General features: G+C 32.9%; 1 protein-coding gene across 1 annotated transcript; it reads left to right on the forward strand.

The window, feature by feature from the left end:
• The first annotated feature begins 983 nt into the window (after positions 1-983).
• LOC106691246 (serine/threonine-protein phosphatase 6 regulatory ankyrin repeat subunit A) lies at positions 984-15,295 on the forward strand. The gene is made up of 2 exons (XM_014436961.3): positions 984-1,120; positions 8,582-15,295. Exons 1-2 carry the CDS (start codon positions 1,064-1,066, stop codon positions 12,602-12,604), a joined length of 4,080 nt encoding a protein of 1,359 aa, XP_014292447.1. The 5' UTR covers positions 984-1,063; the 3' UTR covers positions 12,605-15,295.
• Positions 15,296-23,011: the final 7,716 nt, after the last annotated feature.

Below are 23,011 nucleotides of genomic sequence, written 5' to 3' on the forward strand. Positions count from 1 at the left end.
GTTTTTTAAATGATATGGTTTTAAAATTTATTAAGATTGTCCTTGAGGATGGCCGAATTGGCTGAAACGTCGAACTTATAAAGGAATAAAAAATGTTTTGAGACTAAAATCTGATAAAATTAATTTATTTAAACATTATTAACCAGTCTCAAGAAAGTGTAAAGATTATAATTAAAGTTAGTATCTGACGATGATCCTCTTTGTTTATTAATACATCAGTTGTTTATTTCAAATATATTATCACAGATTTTCAACCAACGCATCCATTATTAATTAAATTAAAAAAATAGCTAAATAATCGAAATTAACTGTCAAAAATGAGGTGTAAATAGTTTACCATAGATTAATATGAGAAGATGGTCGGGGGTGCGGTCAGCACAAACACACAAATAAACGAATCTTATTTATTTGTGCCGACGTTTCGATCTAAGTTTCAGCTCTTCATCAGGGCTGAAAAAACAAAACGAGATAACAACCTTAATTCAGGGAGAAAATATTAATAAAATAATAACAAAAAAGCTTGGAAAAATACGAGTACATAACAATAAGTTATTATTATTTTTCTTAATATTTTGTATCTGAATTAAAGTTGTTATCTCGCTTTGGTTTTTGAGCCCTGATTGAGATTTGAAATTCAGGTCTTGAAACGAAGGCACAAATAAATAAGTTTCAATTATTTGTGTATTTTTGCTGACCGCACTGCCATCTTCTCATCTTGACAGACAAATAATTGAAAACATCCTGGTATTTGAAGAATTTAGGTTATAAAGGAAAAACCGATTTAAAAAAAAAAAAACAGTTTTGAAATTAAAGCGTTTTCTAAATCAACGTCAAACGGTATTATTTTTTTATATAAATCTAAATGTTTCAAATCTGAGAGTTTCAGTTCGAGATGATTGAGGAAAAGGAGTTTCCATCCGGTTACTTCTTTACGTAATTCATACCAATCAAAATTAGAAATGGCGTCTCCCATCCAGCTAACCTTGACTGTTGAACCCGATCAACTTGAGCAGGTATAAAAGCTGGGGCAGCCGTTGCCAGTGAGTATGTTTTGGTTCTGGGAATGATGCGTTCTCTGATGTATCTTTTGATCTTCTCTCTCCATTATCTTGCTCTCTCTGTAAGCATACGCTTATCAAATGTCTATCTCATTAACACTAATAAAATTAGACAATATCTTAATAAATATTATATATAATATATATTATGAGTATTTTGTATAGAATTTAATAAAAAATTCATAAATCGCGCGAAAAATTTGAAATAAGTGATAAAAAATTCAATTAAGTTTGTAAAATTTGTGGTTCCGAATGAAGTTCAGAGAGAACTTGACCGATATCAACAAGTCAGTCTACAAAGGGCGTGTGAAACCAACTCATAAAATAGTATAAAAATAGAAATTTAATCTGGAAAATAATAATGAATTACATACATAAAAAGTTCATTTCAAAAATAAAATATTGAATAGTCATTACTAAGTAATATAACAATAAAACTGTTTAAATGAGTTAAGTCTTAACACACTCTTTATTTTTTCTTTAAAAGTCTGATGTTTCGGCCAAATTCAAGGACAATGTTAAATATAAATTTACACCTCACATCTATGAGTGTTTGCGGCTTTAGCGCACTTGCTCAACCTCCACTGGCTCACTGCTAGTGATGTGGCGAGAGGGATGCGCTGGGATCTTTTATTTTATTTTTTTTCATACACATAGTTTGATTATGTTAATTTTGTTTACCCTTCTGTTTGTATATATTTTAAGAGAGATTTTTTTTTTCATTCATTTCTTTATTTGTATTCTTATTTTATTTTAGTATGAATGTGATCATTCATCACTATTAACTATTGCCCACAACTGTGTGGCATATTGTAATATCTATCTATAAATAAAAAGTATTTAAAAAAAAAATCTCACATTTAATAATTTAAATCTTTTATAAGGCTTTTCTACACAGGTTACCAATTTTAGTCAAAAATAGCCTTTTATTATTTATTTTATCATTCTTCACAATAATATTCAAATTTTTAGTTAAAATCAATTAATCACTATAATAATTAGTTATCACAACAAATATGTTGTGATAAGAAAATATAATAATGTTTAATTGTTTTTAATTAAAAGTTTTAATATTAATGTGAACATTGATAAATTGGGAATTTTTGACTGAAATTGGTGATCTGTCAGAATATCCTGCAAAAAGTTTTTAAATTATTGATGTAGTAGTAAATTTGTAATTAGTATTGTCTTTGAGGATAGCTAAAACTTTAAAATTTTTATGAAATAAATCATGTGTTATATCAACGATCTGGTATTAAATAAAATAAATAAATAAAGAGTGTTTTGAGACTTAAATTGGATACAATTTATTTTATTTAAACAGTATACTTAAGTTTAAATAAAATAATTTGTAATCAACTTAAGCTCAAAACACACTATTATTTCTTTATAAGTCCAGCGTTTCGGCCTATTCAGACATACTCAAGGACATTCTTAAATATAAATTTATAGCTCACATCTAATAATTACAAGCATTTTTGCAGGCTATTCTGCCCAGGCCATTAATTTCAGTCAAATCACCCAATTTTTCATTAAATTTCAAAACTTTTAATTACAGATTAACTAAATACTATTATCACTTTCTTATTACTTCTTGTGATAATTTCTAATAATAATATTTGTTGATAATAAATCTCCGCATTTTCAGAAATTCTTTGCAAGATAGATATATAAAATAAATTTGCTGGATTTGTTTATAAATAATATATCGAGTTTTTTAACCCGTATATGTAAAATATATTAGGTTGTTAAGGAATTGTTAGAAATTCCATATAAAGGTAGGCGAATTTCTACCAATTAACCTAATTAGGTTATTGTAGAGAACCTGCTACCAAGGATATGAAGATTTAGTAACCATTATTTCTAAATTGGTTAATTTTTATCGTTACTGCCCTGAGATGGTATTAAACCGTAAAGGCATTCTCATTATCTGCAGTAAGCGGTTATACATTAAAAGTAGGCAATTCTCTTGTACAATAGTATATAATAATAAAACCAATTCATTCAAATAAATTATAAAAAAAAAATATAATTTAATAACTATTTTTTGTTTATTTGTACTTTATGCACTGCCGCCATGATTATGCCGAAGTGAATATAGCCTGAACCAATTTTTCGGTAAGAAAAAAAAGAAAAAGAAATGCTTGTTAAGCTTTTTCGGGGCGTAGCTCAGAAAATATTCACTTTTTTCACGGTGATTTTATGCCTATCGATTTGTCTCTGTCTGGTGAATAAGAAAACAAATTTATCAATTCTACTAAATGATTTTTAATTCACTAAAAATTAAAACAAAAACACAATGAGGGTTTCAGTAAAATAGGCCAATTTTTTTAATTGATTTTTAGCGTCATCTGAAACCCTGAAATACAAGTTTTCAAAGAAATTAGAAATTTTTTACCTTGGTTTATTTGTAAGATTTTTGAAAATTTATTATGGTGACTATTGTTCATAACTCCTCTGAATTTTATCCAGTTCCTACGTAGTATTTTAACCCACAATGGGGGTATTCATGATTTTTAGTTTAAAATATTAAAGGGGTGTTAAATGGAAAAAAAATATGTTAAATGGAGAAATATTTACTTCTTTTACCATGTTAAAACGCTATACCATATACATAAGGGGTATTCATGATGTGTCAAGTGTAAAATGTTTTACCATGTTAAATGTTATAAGTATGCTATATGTTAAATGCATAAGAGCTCCTAGCGAATTTTCTGGGAATCTTGTTTTATAACCTTTCCTTTCAAAACTTCTTGTGATTGTTTACTTCCAAGTTTTGATTACAGTAATTTATTACAACATGCCTGAAATAAGTGAAAAGTAGAAGTGTAAAAGTTTGGCTACTGATTATATTTTTTAAAAAGTCCAAATGTGTGTTTTGTGTTTGTTTTTTCTTTTGCCTTGTGAGGCAAAAGAAAAAACAAAAACAAAACACAAACTACAAGTTAGTAACCTAACACGACAACAAAGAAAACGGTGACAAGCTCAGCTGGTCTGTTTCGTGACGTCATTCTCCATTTAACAGACCTAGTAACAGACTCTCAACCACGTTACATGTTATATCGTTTTAACATGGTAAAAGAAGGAAATATTTCTACATTTAACATAAGTTTATCCATTTAACATGTAACCATTTAACAAGATCATGAATACCCCTAAAATATGGCTGAGTCTAAATGGAGAATGACATCACGCAACAGACCAGCTGAGCTCGTCACCGGTTTTTTTTGTTTTCGTAGTAACAAGCAATGTACTTTTATACATATTACTTCCTGGTAGTTTGTGTTTTGATTGCGTTAATATTGTTGTCGGTATTTTTATAACTAATAAAGCAATAGATGACAATAATAATAATGTAATAATAGTTGTAGATTAGCTCATGTTGATTCCTTTCCTCACAAGTCAGATCAAAAAGGCACTCTGTGGCCAAACTTCCACAACTTCCACTTTTAACTCACTTTATAGTACAAGAGCCGGGAAGAATAAATGCATTTATCTCACCCCAATTTTTTATTACTTTAATGAAATCTATGTATAATTACTAGTTAAAACTGATGAGTCTGCCAAGTACAGGTAGGGGGTATAAACAATCGCAGTTGTTTCAAAACCTTAAAAAAATATTAATTTTTCATTCGGAGCTCTATATCTTGAAAACTACGAATAGCACTAGAAAATCTGAAATAACATTATTTAAAGTAGAGTAAATATGCTGAAATCTTTGCCCTAATAGAGCTATTTACGTCCAATAGTTCTCGAGATATAGACTTTTAAAATGGAACATTTCATAAAAATATACTGAAATATCAGTAGTTAGTTAATTTATTTTGAGAAATCTATTTTTCAGGGACTATGTGACGTACATATGTCTATTAGCAATCCATTTAAAGCTAGTTTAATGTACTATAAAGTTGTTTATGACCTTTAACCTTCGTAGAAATATTAGTTTTCACGATATTTGCAAAAATAAATTGATTTATAGTTGTTCGGACAATAAGTTTGATTTATGAAAAACTTTATTTCAGAAACCATAGGACTTACAGATGTCTGTCTGCACTCAAATTAAAGCTAGTTAAATTTACTTTAAAATGGTTAATAATGTTTATCTTTGTAGGAGTAGTAGTTTTTATGATATTTGACAAAATAAACTCTCAAAATGTTAATTTGTAGTAGTTCATATAAAATGTTGGATTTTTGAAAAAATATATTTCTAGATTCATACGACGCACATATGTCTGCCAACACTCAAAATAAAAGAAATTTAACTTACTATAAAGTAATTTATAATACTTATCTTCGTAGAGGTAGTAGTTTTTATGATATTCACATATGAATATAAAATTGGCAAATGAAAATTTGTCCGAACGACAATAAATCATATTTCATGAAAACTACTAGTTTTACGTAAAGATACTTCATAAACTACTTTATAGCCCATTAAACTAGCTTTAATTTGAGTGCTAATAGACATCTGCACGTCACATGGTTTCTGAGAAATATATTTCTCAAAATAAATTAACTAACTACTGATATTTCAGTATATTTTTATGAAATGTTGCTTTTTAAAAAGCTATATCTCGAGAACTATTGACCGTAAATAGTTCTCCTGAATAGCTAAATAGCTCTAGTAGGGCTTACATTGTAGCAAATATATCCTACTTTAAATGATGTGCTCTTAGATTTTCTATTGTTGGTAGTTTCTCACAATCTTGTAATGATAAAGTTTTGACAAATATTGACTGTGACTGTGTATATAACAAATAGTGACTCTGATATATAAATTTTTGTTTTTAATGTGAAAATTGACTAATAAGAAGTTGTTTTGACGTGGGCATAATAGCCTGCATGAAGTTGAGTTTTTAAATCATTTAGTTCCAAAATTGTATTAAGATTGTCCTTGAGGATGGCCAGATTGGCCGAAACGTCGGACTTAAGAAAAATAAAATGTGTTGAGACTAAAATGGATAAAAATTATATTTTTTCTTCGTTTTGAGCCCATAATATTTCAAAATATTTCAAGGTCTCACTGAATAATTTGAGTCATTATCCTTGAGCTGTTCGCTGCAAATAGACAGTTTATAATACGTAACTAATAATCCACTCTGTGGCCTAGCCGCGATCATAACAATCGCTGGATCGCGAAAACATTCATTAAACTGATGGAACGGATAGGCCGTACTGCGCACACAGATACCAGTTGGGAAAGGAATTCTATCTTACAAGACGATATTTTTTTTATTTATTTTTTAAATTATTTATTTATTGTAATTTACAACTGTACAAAATAATACAATAGGTAAATATTCAGTATGTTTCATATACACTTGAAAATCTTGGGAAGGAACCACCCATTAGGTGGTACTTCAAACATTAATTTAAACTAGAAGATCCCGTGGCCATCTTCTTTTCAGACGCCTCGGAGGATTATCAGGGATTGTTAAGGATGAAAGATTAAGAATTAATGGGTCAGGATGGTTAAGAAATTTGGGATAAAAAGACGTATATCTGTTTTGGGTCAAATCTGCAACGGATGGGATGTTAAGGTCTTTATGAATGAGTTTATTTGTGACGTAATAAGGAGCATCAAAGATTTTACGTAGGATTTTGGATTGTAACGATTGGATGCGGGAAGAATTTGATGGTTTGGTGGAGCCCCAGAGCTCAATTCCATATGTCCAAATTGGTCTGATTATAGCAGTCTATAATAATTTTTTGTAGTGAATGGGAAGTTTAGAGCGTTTGTCAAGTAAGTGTTGTAGCAATCGGAATTTACGAGCAGTTTCTTGTCGTTTCAGTCTTGTGTGTGGATTCCAAGTGACAAGAGACTTCAAGATGGAGTCCTAAGTATCGAATCTGTTCAACAGGCGTTAGTGGTGTATCTAAAAAGGAAGACGTTATTTTTAAAATTTTATTTCACCTAAAATCCTTCGCTTTACATAGGAACATCGTTCATCTGGAAGCATAATGACGCAACTGTAGCCTTAGTGAAATTGACATCATTGTACTTAAAAATTCACCATGAGAGAAATTTTGTAATTACAAAAATTTTAAATTATACACAATGGATTAAATTTTACATTATATATATAATCTTTTCAATTTCTCGAGACTCATATTTTGTTTTTAAATAAATCAAATGGTATTCATTTTAAGTCTGAAAACTCTTTATCATATCAACAGTCCAACGTTTCGGCCAATTCGGCCATCCTCAAAGCCAATCTAACGATTAACAGCTTATTATACATTCATTTGTAACAATTTTAACAACAACATTGTTATTAACAATTTAACATATCTTTAAATATAAATTTACAACTCATATCCAAGTATTTAAACATGTTTTGCAGGCTATTCTGCCCAGGTCATTAATTACAAGTAAAAAAAAAAAAAAACCTATGGAAAATTCAATTAATAGGGAATCATATTAATTATCAATAAATTTACCTAAGCTTATGTTTAGTTACCTATTTTGTCAAAATTTCTTTAATTTTTAAAAATTTTAATTTTAGATAGTGTAATCAGCTATCATATAGACAAACTATTTTTAACCTTCCATACACACAGGTTATTAATAAAATTCACATTAAAAATAATTATAGCCTGCAAAACGTGTTTAAATAATTGGATGTTAGGTGTAAATTTATGTTTAAGGTATATTAAATTATTAATAATAGTATTGTTAAAATTATCACAAATGAATGTGTAATAAGCTGTTAATTATTAAATTCTCCTTGAAAATGGCCAGATTGGGCGAAATGTTGTACTGTTGATATAATAAAGAGTGTTGAAACTTAATATGGATATCATTTGATTTATTTAAAAGTAAAATTTACAATTACTACAATACACTCTCGTTTGAAGATTCCTTTCCTTATCTCTGGAAATTTGTTTTCAACATTGGAAAATTATTTTTCTTTCCTTCCTCAGTTACCAAAGTTTAAATTTATCCATTTTTCATTACTATTTATTATCAATCCTCCATTCTCACTCAATGAATGCCATGCCTCAGAACACCCGTCAGCTCCTTGTATCTCGTCTTCCCCAACTTCGACTACGGTTCCTTGGTCTATCTGCAGGCCCAGAGCTGAGACAGAAGAGACTCATGAATTGCTGGTGTAGCGAGTTGAAGTGGCTCTATCCAACCTCCCGAACGCAATAACTACTAGGTGTTTTCCTATTCCAAGCTCTTAAAATAGAAAAAACCTATATATATCCTTGATCTATTCACTCTTCGTTCATCCATACATTTATTAAATACTAGATCCCAACTCATTGATTTATATATGTCCTCCTAATCCTTCAACATACGTGCAACCTCCTTCTGGAATTCACTTCTTATCTCCATTCGCTAAACTTTATCTATTCTTTCCTTCAAACAATACCTATTCCTTCACTTATTGTATAACCAAACTCGAAAATTTCTCTAGTCATAACTTAAAAAATACGATTCTCAATGTGAAAAAACTATATATGAAAGTAATTTTAGAAACATCGATTACTTCTAACTCGATTATTCATGATTTCAGGAGGTGATGGAGTGGGATTCTGGGTATTCAGAAAGGACAGAGGATATCCATCGAGTTGAAATTATTGACTCGGATATAAAACGAGTAATTGGCAAAGGAGAAGGACTTGGTAGTAGAATAAGAAGAAATTCTGGACCGGACGATGATGTTCTTCTTCATCTTGCCACAGAAACTGGAAATCTCCAGGAAATCATTGAACTTCTAGAACGTGGCGCTGGAATCAACAGTAAGGGAAATGATGGTTCCACGCCTCTCCACATTGCTGCTAGGAAGGGCTTCGAAACTGTTGTTAATTTACTATTGGAGAGAAATGCTAGTGTGGATATAAGAGATATACATAACGACGCTCCAATACATTATGCAGCATCTAATGGCAATCTGAATGTTGTTAAATTACTTCTGGATCATGGTGCTAACATCAATAGTCAGGGAAATTTCAGTAGGACACCGCTACATACTGCTGCCTGGAAAGGTTACGAAAATATTGTCGATTTGTTACTGATAAGGAATGCAAGACTGAACATAGGAGATAAGAATAATTACACTCCACTACATTATGCAGCATTACATGATAAATTGAACGTTGTTAAGAAACTATTGAAGGCGAAGGCAAGTGCGAACAACAGAGATATTAATAATGACCCTCCATTAAATCTCGCTGTAAGCCATGGTTATTTAAATGTTGCTAAGGAACTTCTAGATGGCTGTACTATTATCAACGGTTTAGGAAATTTCAGTAGAAGTGCGCTACATATTGCTGCCTGGAAAGGTTACGAAAACATAATTGATTTACTACTGAAGAGGAATGCAACAGTGAATATAGGAGATGAAAATAATCACTCTCCACTACATTATGCAGTATTACATAATAAATTGAACGTTATTAAAACGCTTTTAGATCACGGAGCACTTATAAATAGTCAGGGAAAATTCGGATATGCGCCGCTGCATTTCGCTGCTAGCAAAGGCTACGAAAATGTTGTTGATTTACTATTGGAGAGGAACGCAAGTGTGAATGTTACAGACAACCAAGATGACACTCCATTACATTTAGCTGTTAATCATGGCCATCTCAATATTGTTAAGAAACTTCTTGATCGTGGTGCAGTTATCAATTCTCAAGGGAGTGCTGGGTTCACTCCTCTCTATATTGCTACTAGGAAGGATTACGTGGCGATTTTAAATTTACTGCTCGAGAGGAATGCAAATGTAGACATAAGAGATGAGTATAATGACGCTCCAATACATATAGCTACCTTTAAAGGGAAACTGAATGTTGTAAAGGCACTTTTAGATCACGGCGCTGATATCAACAGTAGGGGACAGTCAGGATATACGCCGCTACAGTTGGCTGCTGGGAAGGGCTACGAAGCTATTGTTAATTTTCTGTTAGAGAGTAATGTCAGTGTAGATATAAGTGATAACAATCATGACACTCCAATACGTTTTGCAGTATCAAATGATAAATTGAACGTTGTTAAGACACTGCTTGATCACGGCGCTAACATCGAGAGTAAGGGAAATGATGGTTCCACACCTCTCCATATTGCTGCTAGGAAGGGCTACGAAGATATTATTAGTTTTTTGCTGTCAAGGAATGCAAGTGTGAATGTAAGAGATATGGTTAATAACGCTCCGATTCATTACGCAACATGGAATGACAAATTGAACGTTGTTAAGGAACTTCTAGACCATGGAGCTAATGTCAATAGTAAGGGGGAGTTTGATAATACGCCACTTCATATTGCTGCCTGGAAAAGCTACGAATCTATCTTTATTTTACTGTTAAATAGGAATGCAAGTATAGACTTGAGAGACGCGTATCATGATGCAGCAATACATTACGCAATAAAAGGCGGAAACTTAGAAATAGTTACCCGACTTCTGGATCATGGGGTGAATATTAATATGAAAGGGGCAGATGAGAAAACTCCAATCATTTTAGCGGCTAGTAAGGACAGAAGTTTTATGAAGGTTCTAATAGAACGCGGGGCTGATGTGAACTCGCAAAACCTCTATGGCCGAACGGCGCTGCATGAAGCTGCGTATACAGGTAATGTTGCTGTCATTGAATATTTGCTGTCAAAAAATGCCAGTTTAGGAATTCAAGATTACATTTGCTTTACTCCTATCCAATGGGCAACTTCCAATTCAAGTATGAACGTAATAAATACTTTGTTAGATCACGGTGATGACATTAATAGAAGAGGTTGTAATAATATTTCAGCTCTACATATAGCAATACAAGAAAACAACATTGAGTTAACTGAATTTCTCTTGTCTAAGAACGCTGACCCCAATCTGGTGAGCGAAGAAGGGGATACACCTCTAGATATTGCTTTTTTAAAATCATCTGAAGAATTAGTAAAATTACTTTTAGAACATGGGGCAAAGGTTGAAGATAAGAGTTTCATGGGATCAAAAATTCTGTTCAACGCGATGTCAAATAAATATTTGGAAATATTGAGGCTTCTTTTGGAAAGAGTCGAAAATTTTGATTGTTATCCTACAGTTATCTTGAACTATGCCATCGGAATGGAGTTTCTGGAGGGAGTCGAGCTTCTCATAAAATACGGAGCAAACATAGAAAAGAAAGATATCCACGGCAATCTTCCTCTTTCTTCGGCCGTTATGTCAGAAAATTTTGAAATGGTTGAACTGATATTGCATGCAAGTACAAGCAAAGTTTCTAGTGGGAATTACAAGACATTTATAGATGCATACTCTAACATAAAGTTTATAAATTCCTATAAGGACAATTTAGAAATCCATAATTTGACAGCACTCCATGTTGCTTCCTACCATGGGCTTGATGATACAGTTGAGCTGTTGATAACATATGGGGCTTCTTTGGAAGTTAGAGATGAACGTGGATATACACCACTCCATTACGCCTGGCATCCGGCAGTTGTGAGAATGCTTTTACATTCTGGAGCAAATAAGAATTCTGCCGACGTCAACGGAACGACTCCCTTACACATCGCCTGCAGACTTAATATGGATTCAGTTGTGGAATTACTTCTTTCCCAACCTCCAGCTGCCTTAGATTTAATTGATAAAGATGGATACACTGCACTTCACTATGCGGCTTTGAGCGGTTCTCCAAAAATCGTCAAGTTGCTACTAAATCTTGGTGCTGCAAAAGAAGCAAAAACTAATGACCTTAAAACTCCATTACATTTTGCTTCTCTCGGGGGTAACACGGAAATCACGTACATCTTATTGGTGGCAGGAGCTAACAGAGAAGCAGCAGATGTTGATGGTATGACACCATTGCATTTCGCCGCTAGAGAGAGGCACTCATACATGGTCAAATTATTGCTTGATTTTAGTGCTAGCCCGTTTATCATAAATCAAAACGGCAGTTTTCCCCTTCACCTTGCTTGCGAAAAGAATGATAAATCCATGCAAAGTGCAAAAGACATTGTTTCAATGCTTGCAGATCGTGGTCATGTTAGTCCATTGGATTCCAACCGCATGTCGCCTTTGCATATTGGGTCTAGGGACAATTCTTCGGAATGTGTTGAAATGCTCTTATCGCATGGAGCTGATTTAGGTAGAGGAGATAAATTGCTAAATCTCCCAATACACTATGCTGCATTAAATGGGAATTTGGAAATAATTGTAATGTTACTAAGAAAAGAACGTAGCATCCATAGCCCTTCAACTAATAGTAATGAGGAAACTCCTTTGTTCATAGCGTCCAGGGAAGGACACACTGATGTTGTAGAATTACTTTTACATTTTGGAGTCGAAGGTTTAAGGCCTGATGTACATGAAAGAACTGCTCTGCACCGCAGTGCCAGTAGAGGTCACTTTAAAATTGTGAAACTTCTTCGGGAGCACCTTGCCAACACGGAGAAGAAGGATAAATGGGGCTTCACAGCATTGAACTACGCTGCTTCTTGGAGAGGGCACCCAGAGGTTATAGGGTACCTTTCGACTTCCTTGTTGAACATCACATTATCGTCTTATTTAGAAATAACAAAACCATTCCAAAAAGAATTCAATAAACTTTTTTAGCTTTATTTCCTATAGCCTTTTGTGATTCGGGGTTGATATTTGGGATAAATAAGAAGAAATGGAACGGATTATTTTCATTTTAATAGCGATGAAGTTCGAGAGAAATCATTTAACCGCAACATACAAAGATTTATATATTTCTCAATGCTGCATTAGGAACAATTATTTCATTAGTCGCTACTATGTTGGTTGTATTGGAGTTAAGGTTGTATTGGAGTTAAGGTTGTATAGGAGTTATATTAGCGGTAAAATCCAAGAGCAGGTCCAAATATAGTTCCCTTATTTTTTTTTTTAGAGCGGTGGGGGAGGTGACTGGCTACCGGGGGGACAATATTTTATAATACCTACAGAGCAGATCAGAATATAATAATAATCTTTATTCTGATCCCTTTAGAATAATATTATAAGCATCAAAATATGTTTTAGAGCCTTATAGTAAAATACACAATTTCCAATATAAAAATGAAATTATAAAACATCATAAAATATAGTAAAAATGATGAATTTGAAAAGATACAACAAACATTAATTAACAGAATATATAAAATAAACCCATATATCATACCATAAATCCTAAGGTCATTAAAAAAAAAAAAATTGTACAATTTTTTTTTCACTGTTTTAATCAGACACCAGCGCCCCCTCCAGTGCGCTGACAGGACCTACATCACAGTAACCATGGAAACCCACCAGTGAAAGAGACGCTTATTTATTATTTAGTTTTAGGTTAGTTTTTATTTAGTAGCAAAAAGTCAGCAAACGAAGTGCGCCCCAGCACCTCGTATATTTAATCTCTTATATAAATTCACAAATATATTATCTCAATTAGTCCTTAGAATGGAGCACTACTTCAGTAAATGAACAAACGTTAAAAACAAGTATTTATTGTTTTATTTTAATAATATTACTTCTATTGGGGCATTGAAAAGAAAAAATAAAATAAAATAAAGGAGAATGTTTGAGTAGCAACTGAGTTGGTCATTTCTCTCGCCCTTTTCTCTTTTTTTAAGTTTTACCAAAGGTTTAACTTGCATTAAAACCCAGGAACTTTACCGGATACCGGTGTAATTTATTTTTAAGAAGAATTTTTATCGTTGCTTTCTCAGTTTCCAATTTTTTTTTCTCTAATTTAAAATTTAAATAATTTTTAAATAATGACTGCCAACAGTAACCAGTGGCACTGAACCTGGAAGCTTTAAATCAAAACGGAGTCGAGCACTAACTACCCATGGAGGTGGCTCCTCCACCTCCGGAGATTGCCCGAATACTGTACGTTTTTTTTGCGGAAGCCCACGCCACAACACTTGAGTGGATAAAAGTTCGCCCAGTAACCGCCCAAAACTTGAAGGCCGTTTCTGACCTCCAACGGTTCACTAGGGAAACAGGAAAACTGAGCCTAAACATAAAAGGGGGTGACCGACTAATAAGCCGAATTGAAGCGAAGTCCATCGAGAATCTGCTACTCGATAGCGAAGATGCAGAGACATTAAAAGCGGTGGTCGTCTGCAGAGTGAAGAGATGCATCCTAAGTCAGATTCAGGCGGAGGAAGAGACCCCTTGGAGAGTTATCCAGGAGAGATTAAAGAAGGCGTTCAGAGGAGGATGGTGGGCTCCAGAGGAGGACATATTCATGATGATCAGGGAGACGAAAAACCAAAACAGTCTAGTGGGCAGTATGCCGTGGAACTCTTGGCACGCTACGACAGAATCGCTGACAAACTAAGTGTGATGATGAAGACAACTAGGTACAGGGTCGGATGCAATTCCTATCCACGGTACTAAAGATTCAATTGGCGAAAGAGCTGGGATGAAGGAGGGATTTGCGAGAGATAGCTTGTTTGTGAAAATTGCTCACAGATTGACTTGCGCTAAAGATACTTTCGGAGGTGGCTGAATTTCTTCCGGGGGTGGGTTCTCTGCTGATAAAGGTAGGTTGTAGTTTGAGGTTGGTTGTTTTGCTTCCAATCCTCCAGGTTCAGAACTGCTAATATTTGTAATATTATACACTAAATGTTTTGGCCACCGTTTGAGCTGCATCACATCGTTTTGACCACGATCGTTTTCGCACAATGTTGTCGCATGTGATCCACTTTTCATCCCTAGTCACCATCCATTAAAGAAATGGGTCGATTTCATTCCGTTTGGCCAAGCCTTCGCAGATATAAATTCGATCCATCATGCTTTTTGGTGTTAATTGGAATGGCACCCAAACATCAAGCTTCTTTTTGAACCAAGGTTTGTGCAAATAGTTTTAAACTGTTTTATGGTCGATCTTTATCTCCTGGGCGATGCTACGACTACTAACATGCCGGCCAAATTCGATTCTTTCTGTGATTTTATCGACATTTTCGACGACGAGCCTGCCAGTGCAAGGTGCGTCTTTAACATCGAAAATACCCGAACGGAATCGACGATACGATAATTGCGCGTAATTTGCTGTTACAGTATCGGAACCATCAAAAGAATAAAGAAAAAAAAGAATTGGTGATCTTTGGGAGCAGTGGCATAAAAAAAGTTTTGGAACAATAAACACCACCGCCTGGTTTGCATTTTTGTCTTTATTAAAGAAGAACTGTAAAGTATATCGAATTTTCTCCTTGTTGATTTTCATCTTTAACTACCTGTAACTCACAACTGAATGGACCAAACATAAAACAGAAAATGAATTTTTCTAGTGCGAAATGTCACCTTGACAACGAGCATAAATCTGAAATTTATGATCGATACTTTACGAGATATCGATCGCGAATCTACCGAAAAATAATAGATTTATTTTTCCCCAACCTGATATAATGGCTAAAACATGCTTAAGACTTCCAGATGACTTTATTTAGAAAAGAACAGTCAATTATGCGTTTAAATGAGAAAGACTTCTAACATTATCTTTTAAAGTGTTAGTTGTAAATATACCACTACATACTTAATTTTTAATAGGGGCTCAATCTCGGGCAAAATATACATCCCTTATGATTTAAAATGTTATAATTATTGAATACGTTTCATTAACAAAAATATATTAGTTTAGAAAAATAGCATATCTCAGATATAATAATTGAAAATATGCAATTGAATAATGAAACAAAAACAAAAAGGAATATTTTTATAATTAATGGAATAAATAATTGACTTATATACTGTTAAAATAGTTCAAGAAAAAAATAATAATAATAAAAATAAATAAATGCAGAGCTCATAGCATAATGCCTTGTAATCTTCTGAGCTTTTGTCTTTCAGGTAAAGTTGAATTTCGTACGTTGTAAGCCAGTGTACCCTTAACTGCCGGTAACTAAGAATGGCATTTTGTCAAACGTTGAACATTTAAAGAAATAATAATACATTTTTTTAGAATTAACCTGGATACTAATTAATTCATATAAACAATAAAAAGTTCTCATATTGTACATATATGAGTATATATGCCAACATTTATTTATTTTAATATATTTTCTTATTTAATTTATTGTTTAGAATTGAAAAATTGTGAGGTATTCAGGAATTCATCCAAAACAAAAGAAGATGTAAACCCAATTGCGGAATATGATTTTTAGTTTTTGAGTAGTTATGTTAAAATTTTTTTAAAAAGTTGTAAATTAGAACAAGTTATTCATCCAAAATTAAAGTTTATGTATCAAACCTGAGAAAAACTTTAATGGAAAGGCTGTGTTCTGCACATCATATGAAAATCAATGGGACCTCAAGGAAAAGTCCAAATAGACGCTGATTGTAGTTCAGATGAAAAAAATATTTCTTTTAAAACTTGGAGTACAGACCAGGTCATTTTACTAGTCCAAACTGCATTTAACGAACCCCTCTTTCTTCCTCATTTTTTTAAAAAGATTTATTTTACTATAATTTCTAAAGCGTAAATATATGATCTGGATTATCTCTCTAGGAAGTCTGGTGAGTCAATTCATTTAAATTTTTTTTGAGGTTAATGACTTCCATTTTTGAATGAATTATTTATTAATTAATTCTTCATGACATTGTACAACGTTTCGGGACCACTGTCCCATATTCATGTACTTTAAAAACCTCATGATTTCATATGTATATGAGGGACAGTGGTCCCGAAACGTTGTACAATGTCATGAAGAATTAATTAATAAATAATTCATTTAAAAATGGAAGTCATTAACCTCAAAAAAATTTTAAGTAAATATATGAGTGATTTTGAGAATTAAGGTTGAAATAATATTAAAAAATCTACAGAATAAAATATTTTTTTATTAAAAAATAAATCATACAAACAACAGTCGTTGAAAAATTGTTTATAAACATATTACAAAATACAGATTTAGCACCGCGTTTTTCACAATAAATGTTTACTAAAACATTCCTTCCTGAATGAGTGAAATAAATAATAATGTCTTCCATTTATTTATCAGAACATTATTTATTAATTAAAACAACCAGTGGATTTCCTGAATCCATGAAAAAGATTTATCTTGCTTTTTAAAAATAAAAATATTTAGACCTATAGTGCTAAACACTTTATTATTTAAAGGGCCAATTCAGGTCATTCAGGTCCTTCAGGATGATATACATAAAATCTACATATGTAAAAAAAATGTCATCTTTTTAAGACAAAATAAACTAAGTCAAAGAAATATATCATAAAAAAATTAAAATATTTTAAAAAGCAGTCTCCCCCACATTAGCGTTGTTTAGACGCCTGTCCGAGGTCCTCATGATGACGTCATTATGATGTAGCAAGGCGGGGGCGCTTGTCCGAGGTCCTCAAAATGACGTCATTATGATGTAGCAAGGCGGTAGCACTTGACCGAGGTCCTCAAAATGACGTCATATTACAGATGCAGTCGATTCTTTTTTAGCGGAATAATGATTATTCGCTTTACTGCTCATCCGATTCTGTGTTATATGAAATTTGCAAATGTTTGATGGCTACACGTTTCTAAAATCTGTATGATTTTTTCTTCACCTTTGCTACTATTATTAAAAAGAAAAAAAATTAGGGATATAATTAAAAGAGATAAGGACATTCAGGATTCGATAATGTAAAATCATTCGTTGGTTATACGAACTGTTGAGCCTTGAAGGAGTAGTGAGTATATTAGCCAATCAGTTCATCTCGATTGTTGCCATGCCGCTGTTCATTGTTTATGATAAATTACCTATTAAAACAAAATTATTTAAATTTTCTAAAACACAAACGAATTATGGTAAATTTGAATAATAATATATCAAGTCATCTTTTAATAATTTAATGCATCGGCATAGGCTGAGAGGATCTGGGGAGCGTCGCGACTCTTCCCTAGATTTTTGCGACCCAAGAAAAGAAAAAAAAGAAAGAGGATGGTAAACCAATTTGATAGATGGTTTCTTTCTGAATACATGCTATAATTAGGAAGGCAATGGTGAGGAAAGAATCATGCAAAACTGAGAAAAGTGCAAAACTGCCTTATATTTTCATTGTGCAAGCTTTGGTTAAACCTAGTTAACGATTTGAATTCAGTCGTTTCATTTTAGATAATTTATTGTGATTATAGGTAATAACAATTTTAAAAATTATGTTTAGATTTTATGAATTAGAAATGAAATGGTGGGGGATGGAATGCGGAACTACATATATTTCTTTTACCCAACGTTTTAGAATGGACAATATGCATATGTTGAAAGGAAGTTTGATCGGATGCAGCCAAGGAAAGAAAAAAAACCTGAATAGTGATAAAATTATTTAACAAGAGCCAAGGTTTCGTCCAACGTTGCAGCCCTGATGAATCCCTGCAATGTGGGACGAAACTTTGGCTCCTCTTGTATTTGTTTAAGACTATTTGAGGCTTTTTTCTTTGACCATACCCAGATCATCTTCCTTTGAATATCACACACGGTCAATCGTCGGTCTTCCAATATATATGTCGTATATCATTGTGTATGTGTGTTTGTAATAGGCTGGGGCCGGCTCCGCCCCCCCCTCCCAGGCGAAACCCTACTTACGCTCATGATTTAATGTTTCTTCTTGTTAAAAATTCGGAGAATTTAGTTAAAAAATTCATCACTGGTTTTAAAATACAAAATTTTATTTATTGAAAAAATCACACTAACCTGAATTGTTCTGCTTTTCAAATTAATTCAAATGTTTTGAATTTAAGCTTGATAAGTGGTTCGAATAGCATTTGAGGAAAATGAGCTATCTCACGTTTCCTTTCTTCATAAATTATGGCGTAAATTAAAATTAGATAGTCCAAATGCATTCCTGCCGTCATGCATGCATATATACTACCATATATGCTATATACATGCTATATATATATATACTACCCGACTTACTATGAAAACCAGATTGCACTATTCTTATAAGTATATTCTACACTTTGCTTTTTGCCACACCGATCTCTCTGATTTATCTCTTTTTCTTAACTTCAAAGCATTTTGCTCTCTCTGTAAGTATCAATTATCTAAATTACTGATTCAAACACTAGATTCTTTAAAAGATTAGTGTCAGAACTAGGAATGTAATATACTATGGTAGTATTAGGTGCTAAAATTAATATTTCAAAAAATATGTGTCATGATTCGAAGTTTTTAGGAGTCAATTTAGCATTGTCTAATAAACGGATTTCCTAGCACCTTTTTTGGGTAAAATATAATATTTGAACTTACTGCACGTCGATTCCGACTATTACAACTCAACAAAAAGTCTAATCTTCTGTGTGGCTCTTCTGATCAGGCCTTTCTGGACATAGTGACTTTGGGGCTCCACTAAACCTTCGAATGCCTCTCGTATCCAATTCTTATAATCCAAAATCCTTCGTAAAATCCTCTGTAGTTTGTCACAAATAAAATCATCCATGAAGACCTTAATGTTCCATACGTAATCGATCTAGCCCGAACCAGATATCAATCCTTCCATAATTAACTCACTAACCACTCAAACCTAGTTTCTAACCTTGCATCCTCTTCCATTCTTGGCAATTCTCCGAGGCGCTAAAAAAAAAAATGGCCACGAGACTTGCTACTGTAAAAACGACATTAGAGTGCTACGATGGATCATGGATCATGGATTGACCCCACAGTGCTCTCATAACCGACAAGGTTGACTCACAAGGAGCTAGAGGAATGGAATAAAAAAATATTTGCTACAGCCGGATTAGAACCGGGAACCTTGGAATTAGTGGCATAGTTCCTTACTCAGCCAGCCCTCTCTCCAATTCAATTTCCCATACAGAACCATCACCAGCTCTTTGAGATCTCAGCGCATCCCTCTCACCGCGTCACTGGTAATGAGTCAGTGGAGGTTGAGCAGGTGCGCTAAAGCCGCAAACACACAACTTGAGTGGACCTTCTGACCATTGCCAAAATTCCAATTGTCCATTTTTATTTTACAATAAGTTTCTTGACCACTGCCGTTTTGACCTTCGAGGTGGATTGTAGGGATGAGTGGAACTGGATAAGGATTGAGCCAAAGGATTAGGATGATTAGAAAGATTTATATAAAATTTTGTTTGGTATGAGGTAAATGAAAAAAGGGATATGAAGATCATGGTTTAGTGTTCAAAGTTCAAGTCCATAGGTCCAGATAGGTCTGAGTATAGTGTAATAAATTAGAAATTTGTTTTCCATTGAGAGATGAGAGGTAAGTCGGTGTAGTTGACTGAATCGTTTGTTGAGTTCTTGTCTTTTAAGTCTAGTACGTTGATTCTAGTAGGTGAGTCTTTTGTCTAAGATTTTTTTTAAATTTATATTTACAACTGTATAAAAAATACAACAAGTAAATTTGATCATAATGACATAATGATATGATACAGGATGTAGAGAAACTACCCAGTAGTAGAACTCTAAAAACAGTTTACAATATAAGGTCACGAGGCCATCTTCTTTTCAGGCACCTCGGAGGATTGCCAGGAATGGAAGAGGAAGCAAAGTTAGAAACTAGTGGGTTTGGGTGGTTAGGGAGTTTATTATGGAAGGAATAATATCGGGTTCGTGCTAGATCGGTTACATAAGAAACATTTAGGTCTTTATGGATGGTTTTATTAGTAACAAAATAAGGAGCATTGAGGATTTTACGAAGGATTTTGGATTGTAAAAATTGGATACGAGAGGAATTCGAAGGTTTAGTGGAGCCCCAAAGCTCAACTCCGTATAACCAGATGGGCCTTATTATTGTCATGTAGATCAGTCTTTTGTAATGAGTTGGAAGTTTAGACCGTTTGTCTAGTAAGTGCTGTAGTAGTCAGAATCTAGGTGCAGTTTCCTGTCTTTTCAGACTTGTGTGAGGATTCCAGGTTAGTCGTTTGTCAAGATGTAGTCCAAGACAACGGATCTGTTCTGCAGGGGTAAGAGCCACATTATTAAAGTATACTGTAGGGCAGTCGGGAGGTTTACGACGAAGAGTAAATGTGATTTGATGGGATTTGTTGGGATTTATTTTTATCCTCCAATTTTGACACCATTCTTCGAGGATTGTGATATGGGACTGGAGAGTTTGCAATGCAATCAAAGGGTTATTACTAACTGTGATCACACATGTGTCATCTTGTCTAAGATGAATCCAAGATATTGCACTGTGTTGGATCTAGGTAGAGGAATATTATTAAAAGTAACTGGTGGAAAGAAGCTGCAAGGGAGAGTGAAAGTCACATGGGTGCATTTCGATTCATTGACTTTTATCCGCCATTGGTTGCACCATTTTAATTTTATTTTTTAATAAATACCAATATATAAGAGATATAAAAAATATAATTATGCTTCTTGTTTATTCAGAATTCGATGAGATAATATTTACAACTTATATTCAACTTTGAATGAGATGCACACAGCGATACTTCAACCTAATAGTAAAGGACTCAAGATCTAAATACGATACTGTAGCATATATTAGGACTCAGCATATCGCGGGTGTTATCCTACCAGTGGAGGAATATACAGTTAAGGAAACGCAAATATCAACCATTTCCTCCTTTCTACATTATCGTATGAATTATAATGAGAAATGATTATTGTCCTCCTATCGTCATACACATACTACGACGAATGATTTGGCAGAAGGGACTGACTACATAAACCATCTGCCTCCACCACCTAGCCACTCAGCTCTTCTCGTGTGTCGCTACGTATAGCTTCTTGTCATGTCAGTCGCTCTTATATGTCTGGTATTCTTCACTCTACACTGCGTCGCTCTCTTTGTAAGTATACGTCAAACAAATATCTATCTACCAAACATTAAATGCTCTACTAATTCAGTATTAGAACTTTGAATATAATATGTTATTACTTTAGGTGCTAACAACTGGACAGGTCATTTCAAAAACCAGATGTTACATAATAAAAATTACTATGAATAGGAGAGCCATTGCTTGTCGAATTATTCAGGTCATGACTCCCACTTCCTTTCGACGAAACATGAACCAAACGATTCAATTACTATAGAATATTCTGAAGCTTCTACAACGCCCGATTAAACAATTTATAAATATTTTTCTCAAAAACTATTCATGATGTCACGACATTTTTCAGAAATCTTTTGTTATAAGCAAATGCAGAGGAAAATGCTCTTATTAACCTATTTCAGTTCTCCAAAATACTTTAAAAATGCTTAAATATAACTTTTGAGAAATTTAAGAAACTTTTACAAAAACCACAACATCAAATGTCTCTGGGTTCATAGGATTATTTGACTAAAATTACTACTAAATATATAGGCTACTAGATATGATATAAGAATATAGATGATTTCTTAACATATTTATTTATCATACACGGTAGAAGAATATATTTAAAATTCAAATTATGATGGGGGGGGGAGGGGTTAAAAGTGCGTTAAAAAATAATATCTTACCTTAACTCTGATGACTCATAAGTCGGATAAAATCTCACAATCACTCTAAAATTTAAACGTAATATTAATTTAAATTTTCTTACGATGAGGAAGAATGTAACTGTAAGAAAGCATATTAATTAATAATAATATTTAATAATGCATATAGAGATGTTTAATAAAATCAGTGTCTCAGTTCTTATATGACGTGCTCTTCTAATTATTTTTTTATATAATGTAAACTAAAACTTTCATCTTTTAAATATTATCTCATTTTATGGTTCTTATTTATTTATATAGACATTTTTTTGTTTCTTGTTTGTTATTAAAATTTTTCTATTAATTTGTGTTTTATTTATGGTTTTGATACCGTCCAGTGTTAATATTTTTAAATCAATGATTTTTTTTTTTTTTTGTGTTACTAATTGGAAGTTTTTATTATCTTGATATTCTAGGTTAGAAAACGTGCCAAATTATATTTTTAATTTTTAATTCATTATCCATTTTAATGATGTACACATTTTGGTTTGTTAAAGAGAGAGAGAAATTCTTTATTTATCTATGTTGCCTAAATACATTAGGTTGCTATCTCACACAGCATACTTATCAATCCGTAATCGGACATATAT

The sequence above is a fragment of the Halyomorpha halys genome, unplaced genomic scaffold (genome assembly GCF_000696795.3).
Source record: "Halyomorpha halys isolate HHAL.00 unplaced genomic scaffold, Hhal_1.1 Scaffold2191.1, whole genome shotgun sequence".
NCBI lineage: Eukaryota > Metazoa > Arthropoda > Insecta > Hemiptera > Pentatomidae > Halyomorpha > Halyomorpha halys.